The following is a 6,610-nucleotide window of genomic DNA, read 5'->3' as shown; positions in this document are numbered from 1 at the left end:
TGTGTGTGTGTGTGTGTGGTTGTGTGTAATCGTGTGGTTGTGTGTTTGTATCCTCACAGGGAGTCGGAGGAGCTCCTGATGGACCAGCGGCTCGGCTGCTTTCTGCTGCGACTCAGCGAATCAAAGATCGGCTTCGTTCTGTCGTACAGGTCAGTGTCACAGCAGAATCACAGCTCTGCTTGGTTCTGTCGTACAGGTCAGTGTCACAGCAGAATCACAGCTCTGCTTGGTTCTGTCGTACAGGTCAGTGTCACAGCAGAATCACAGCTCTGCTTGGTTCTGTCGTACAGGTCAGTGTCACAGCAGAATCACAGCTCTGCTTGGTCCTGTCGTACAGGTCAGTGTCACAGCAGAATCACAGCTCTGCTTGGTCCTGTCGTACAGGTCAGTGTCACAGCAGAATCACAGCTCTGCTTGGTTCTGTCATACAGGTCAGTGTCACAGCAGAATCACAGCTCTGCTTGGTCCTGTCGTACAGGTCAGTGTCACAGCAGAGTCACAGCTCTGCTTGGTCCTGTCGTACAGGTCAGTGTCACAGCAGAATCACAGCTCTGCTTGGTCCTGTCGTACAGGTCAGTGTCACAGCAGAATCACAGCTCTGCTTGGTTCTGTCGTACAGGTCAGTGTCACAGCAGAATCACAGCTCTGCTTGGTTCTGTCGTACAGGTCAGTGTCACAGCAGAATCACAGCTCTGCTTGGTTCTGTCATACAGGTCAGTGTCACAGCAGAATCACAGCTCTGCTTGGTCCTGTCGTACAGGTCAGTGTCACAGCAGAATCACAGCTCTGCTTGGTCCTGTCGTACAGGTCAGTGTCACAGCAGAATCACAGCTCTGCTTGGTTCTGTCGTACAGGTCAGTGTCACAGCAGAATCACAGCTCTGCTTGGTTCTGTCGTACAGGTCAGTGTCACAGCAGAATCACAGCTCTGCTTGGTTCTGTCATACAGGTCAGTGTCACAGCAGAATCACAGCTCTGCTTGGTTCTGTCGTACAGGTCAGTGTCACAGCAGAATCACAGCTCTGCTTGGTCCTGTTGTACCAAGCTTGGTCCTAACTGCACCCCTCTCCCCGTCTCCTCCTCTCTCAGGACTGCAGATCATTGTTGATCAGCAGCACACGGTAACTGCACCCTTCTCCCCCTCTCCTCCTCTCTCAGGGCTGCGGATCATTATTGATCAGCAGCACACGGTAACTGCACCCCTCTCCCCTTCTCCTCCTCTCTCAGGGCTGCGGATCATTGTTGATCAGCAGCACACAGTAACTGCAACCCTCTCCCCTTCTCCTCCTCTCTCAGGGCTGCAGATCATTATTGATCAGCAGCACACGGTAACTGCACCCCTCTCCCCTTCTCCTCCTCTCTCAGGGCTGCGGATCATTGTTGATCAGCAGCACACGGTAACTGCACCCCTCTCCCCTTCTCCTCCTCTCTCAGGGCTGCGGATCATTGTTGATCAGCAGCACACAGTAACTGCACCCCTCTCCCCTTCTCCTCCTCTCTCAGGGCTGCGGATCATTGTTGATCAGCAGCACACGGTAACTGCAACCCTCTCCCCTTCTCCTCCTCTCTCAGGGCTGCAGATCATTATTGATCAGCAGCACACGGTAACTGCACCCCTCTCCCCTTCTCCTCCTCTCTCAGGGCTGCAGATCATTGTTGATCAGCAGCACACGGTAACTGCACCCCTCTCCCCTTCTCCTCCTCTCTCAGGGCTGCAGATCATTGTTGATCAGCAGCACACGGTAACTGCACCCCTCTCCCCTTCTCCTCCTCTCTCAGGGCTGCGGATCATTGTTGATCAGCAGCACACGGTAACTGCACCCCTCTCCCCTTCTCCTCCTCTCTCAGGGCTGCGGATCATTGTTGATCAGCAGCACACGGTAACTGCACCCCTCTCCCCTTCTCCTCTTCTCTCAGGGCTGCGGATCGCTGCAGGCACTTCATCATTGATCAGCTGGCAGGGGGGCAGTATGTGATAGCTGGAGAAGAGAGCGTTCACCCCAGCCTGGACTCCCTCATTCAGCACTACAGACAGAACCCAGTGGGGCCCTTTGACGAGACTCTGACTACTGTCTGTTGCAAGGTACAGTATCTCCGATCCCCGATCCCCTCACACTGCAGCCAAGCCTGTCTGACCCAGCCCCTCTACAAATCAACATCGTTATCAAATCCCTATTGAATGGTCCTGTCTTGCGTTGTATTGTATTAAATTGGGTTGTGCTGCGGTGTGATGTATTTCTGTTGGGATGTGTCGTATTGTTTTGTGCTGTGTTTTGTTGTGCTATATTTTGCTGTGTTGTGTTATACTGCAATGTTAGATTGTATTTTGCTTGAGTCCTGTCACTTTGTGCTACATCAGATTGTGCTGTGCTGTATTCTGCTCGAGTCCTGTCACATTGTGCTGTGCTGTATTGTGCTGGAGTCCTGTCACATTGTGCTGTGCTGTATTCTACTGGAGTCCTGTCACATTGTGCTGTGCTGTATTGTGCTGGAGTCCTGTCACATTGTGCTGTGCTGTATTGTGCTGGAGTCCTGTCACATTGTGCTGTGCTGTATTGTGCTGGAGTCCTGTCACATTGTGCTGTGCTGTATTGTGCTGGAGTCCTGTCACATTGTGCTGTGCTGTATTGTGCTGGAGTCCTGTCACATTGTGCTGTGCTGTATTGTGCTGGAGTCCTGTCACATTGTGCTGTGCTGTATTGTACTGGAGTCCTGTCACATTGTGCTGTGCTGTATTGTGCTGGAGTCCTGTCACATTGTGCTGTATTGTGCTGGAGTCCTGTCACATTGTGCTGTGCTGTATTCTACTGGAGTCCTGTCACATTGTGCTGTGCTGTATTGTGCTGGAGTCCTGTCACATTGTGCTGTGCTGTATTGTGCTGGAGTCCTGTCACATTGTGCTGTGCTGTATTGTGCTGGAGTCCTGTCACATTGTGCTGTGCTGTATTGTGCTGGAGTCCTGTCACATTGTGCTGTGCTGTATTGTGCTGGAGTCCTGTCACATTGTGCTGTATTCTGCTCGAGTCCTGTCACATTGTGCTGTGCTGTATTGTACTGGAGTCCTGTCACATTGTGCTGTGCTGTATTGTGCTGGAGTCCTGTCACATTGTGCTGTGCTGTATTGTGCTGGAGTCCTGTCACATTGTGCTGTGCTGTATTGTGCTGGAGTCCTGTCACATTGTGCTGTGCTGTATTGTGCTGGAGTCCTGTCACATTGTGCTGTGCTGTATTGTGCTGGAGTCCTGTCACATTGTGCTGTGCTGTATTGTGCTGGAGTCCTGTCACATTGTGCTGTGCTGTATTGTGCTGGAGTCCTGTCACATTGTGCTGTGCTGTATTGTGCTGCAGTCCTGTCACATTGTGCTGTGCTGTATTGTGCTGGAGTCCTGTCACATTGTGCTGTGCTGTATTGTGCTGGAGTCCTGTCACATTGTGCTGTGCTGTATTGTGCTGGAGTCCTGTCACATTGTGCTGTGCTGTATTGTACTGGAGTCCTGTCACAGTGTCTCTCTGTACTGCACAGGCAGGGAATCAGGCTGGCTGGGAGGGGGTGAGAGTGCGTGCACGGAGGCTGAGTGAGGGAGAGGCGGCCCAGCCTCCCCCCCCCAATCACCCCCACGAGGAGACACCCCAGTATGCCGTTCTCAAGAAGCAGCTGAAGAAATCCATGTCCCTGAGCCTGCCTGACCCCGGGGCTGAGAGCCTGGACACTGCGCTGGACTCCGCAGGGAGCTGCAGAGAGAACGAGGTGAGACACAGCCAACCTGCCAACAGAAGACAGGTAACTGCATTTGTAGGGTTTGTGGTTATTAATTATAATTATAGTTACTGTATATGAAATACCCTAAGCCTTGTATCAGACTTGTAGTCGAGTCCTCAAACCTCGAGTCCAAGTCCATGTCCGAGTCCGAATCCGAGTCACCAGGGTTCAAGTCATCAGGGTCCGAGTCACCAGGGTCCGAGTCTGAGTCCGAGTCATCAGGGTCCGAGTCACCAGGGTCCGAGTCATCAGGGTCCGAGTCAGCAGGGTCCGAGTCATCAGGGTCCGAGTCACCAGGGTCCGAGTCCGAGTCATCAGGGTCCGAGTCACCAGGGTCCGAGTCACCAGGGTCCTAGTCACCAGGGTCCGAGTCATCAGGGTCCGAGTCACCAGGGTCCGAGTCTGAGTCCGAGTCATCAGGGTCCGAGTCACCAGGGTCCGAGTCATCAGGGTCCGAGTCAGCAGGGTCCGAGTCATCAGGGTCCGAGTCACCAGGGTCCGAGTCCGAGTCCGAGTCATCAGGGTCCGAGTCACCAGGGTCCGAGTCACCAGGGTCCGAGTCATCAGAGTCTGAGTCACCAGAGTCAGAGTCACCAGGGTCCGAGTCATCAGAGTCTGAGTCACCAGGGTCAGAGTCACCAGGGTCCGAGTCACCAGGGTCCGAGTCATCAGGGTCCGAGTCAGCAGGGTCCGAGTCAGCAGGGTCCGAGTCCGAGTCACCAGGGTCTGAGTCACCAGGGTCTGAGTCGCCAGGGTCTGAGTCATCAGAGTCCGAGTCACCAGGGTCCAAGTCATCAGAGTCTGAGTCATCAGAGTCCGAGTCACCAGGGTCCGAGTCACCAGGGTCCGAGTCATCAGGGTCCAAGTCACCAGGGTCTGAGTCACCAGGGTCCGAGTCCGAGTCCGAGTCATCAGAGTCTGAGTCATCAGGGTCCGAGTCATCAGGGTCAGAGTCACCAGGGACTGAGTCAGCAGGGTCCGAGTCCGAGTCCGAGTCACCAGGGTCCGAGTCATCAGGGTCCAAGTCATCAGAGTCCGAGTCATCAGAGTCCGAGTCAGCAGGGTCCGAGTCACCAGGGTCTGAGTCACCAGGGTCCGAGTCCGAGTCCGAGTCATCAGAGTCTGAGTCATCAGGGTCTGAGTCACCAGGGTCCAAGTCACCAGGGTCCGAGTCACCAGGGTCCGAGTCATCAGGGTCCAAGTCATCAGGGTCTGAGTCGCCAGGGTCTGAGTCAGCAGGGTTCGAGTCAGCAGGGTCCGAGTCAGCAGGGTCTGAGTCATCAGGGTCCGAGTCATCAGGGTCCGAGTCACCAGGGTCCGAGTCAGCAGGGTCCGAGTCTGCAGGGTCCGAGTCACTAGGGTCTGTGTCCGAGTCCGAGTTATCAGGATCCGAGTCATCAGAGTCTGAGTCACCAGGGTCCGAGTCACCAGGGTCTGAGTCAGCAGGGTCTGAGTCAGCAGGGTCCGAGTCAGCAGGGTCTGAGTCACCAGGGTCCGACTCAGAGTCCGAGTCACCAGGGTCCGAGTCACCAGGGTCCGAGTCACCAGGGTCCGAGTCACCAGGGTCCGAGTCCGAGTCACCAGGGTCCGAGTCACCAGGGGCCGAGTCACCAGGGTCCGAGTCCGAGTCCAAGTCATCAGGGTCCGAGTCACCAGGGTCCAAGTCATCAGAGTCCGAGTCACCAGGGTCCGAGTCATCAGGGTCCAAGTCATCAGAGTCCGAGTCATCAGAGTCCGAGTCACCAGGGTCCGAGTCACCAGGGTCCGAGTCATCAGGGTCCAAGTCACCAGGGTCTGAGTCACCAGGGTCCGAGTCCGAGTCCGAGTCATCAGAGTCTGAGTCATCAAGGTCCGAGTCATCAGGGTCAGAGTCACCAGGGACTGAGTCACCAGGGTCCGAGTCCGAGTCCGAGTCACCAGGGTCCGAGTCATCAGGGTCCAAGTCATCAGAGTCCGAGTCATCAGAGTCCGAGTCAGCAGGGTCCGAGTCACCAGGGTCTGAGTCACCAGGGTCCGAGTCCGAGTCCGAGTCATCAGAGTCTGAGTCATCAAGGTCCGAGTCATCAGGGTCCAAGTCACCAGGGTCTGAGTCACCAGGGTCCGAGTCCGAGTCATCAGAGTCTGCGTCATCAAGGTCCGAGTCATCAGGGTCCGAGTCACCAGGGTCTGAGTCACCAGGGTCCGAGTCATCAGGGTCTGAGTCACCAGGGTCTGAGTCACCAGGGTCCGAGTCATCAGAGTCTGAGTCACCAGGGTCTGAGTCACCAGGGTCCGAGTCCGAGTCACTGTCATTTGAGTCTGAGTCCGAGTCACGAGTCCTTGACTTGAGTCTGAGTCCTTAAAACATACACAAATCAATTTTCATGAACCCTCATAAGGTAACCTGGGGTCCATTCAGACCCCACGATGCTTTAGTATCAGTTATTATGTGGATCTAATGACTTCATTTTTTGTTTCCTGTTACACTATGCAAAGGAGAATTCTAGTCCAGGTAGCCTGGTGTTATTTTAGGTCTGTTCAGGCGCAGTGTATCGACAGGCCCGACCTTCTCCTGTGAATATCTCTGGAACCGTAATAGCTTCCTGGTTCATGGTTCCTGGTGTGACAGGAGTCAGCTCCTAAGTTTAGTTTGTTGCCTATTACTCGGTCGCTTCAACAGATAGCGTTCCAGTTTCAACATCATTTAAAAGCACAGGCTTTGCACTTTCCATTGATGTCAGGCATGCCCATATAGATACCTTCTAACACCCCCTCATTCAGTGCTCCAGTGCTGTGATGCGCAACAAATCAGTAGGTGTGTTCAAGTGCCTGTAACTGGAAAACAGAAAGATCTCTCACGTGCCCGTGACAT

The 6,610-nt window shown here is 54.3% G+C and overlaps 1 protein-coding gene across 1 annotated transcript; it reads right to left on the bottom strand.

The window, feature by feature from the left end:
- Positions 1 to 4,037: 4,037 nt before the first annotated feature.
- On the bottom strand, positions 4,038 to 6,610 carry LOC131705139 (serine-aspartate repeat-containing protein F-like). The gene is made up of 2 exons (XM_059007387.1): positions 6,598 to 6,610; positions 4,038 to 6,096 (listed from the first exon to the last, which is right to left on the bottom strand). The coding sequence occupies exons 1-2, from the start codon at positions 6,608 to 6,610 to the stop codon at positions 4,112 to 4,114; spliced, it is 1,998 nt and encodes a 665-aa protein (XP_058863370.1). The 3' UTR covers positions 4,038 to 4,111.

Source organism: Acipenser ruthenus, chromosome 35, assembly GCF_902713425.1.
Source record: "Acipenser ruthenus chromosome 35, fAciRut3.2 maternal haplotype, whole genome shotgun sequence".
NCBI classification, from domain to species: Eukaryota; Metazoa; Chordata; class Actinopteri; order Acipenseriformes; family Acipenseridae; genus Acipenser; species Acipenser ruthenus.
This window is presented reverse-complemented; position numbering and strand designations above follow the sequence as displayed.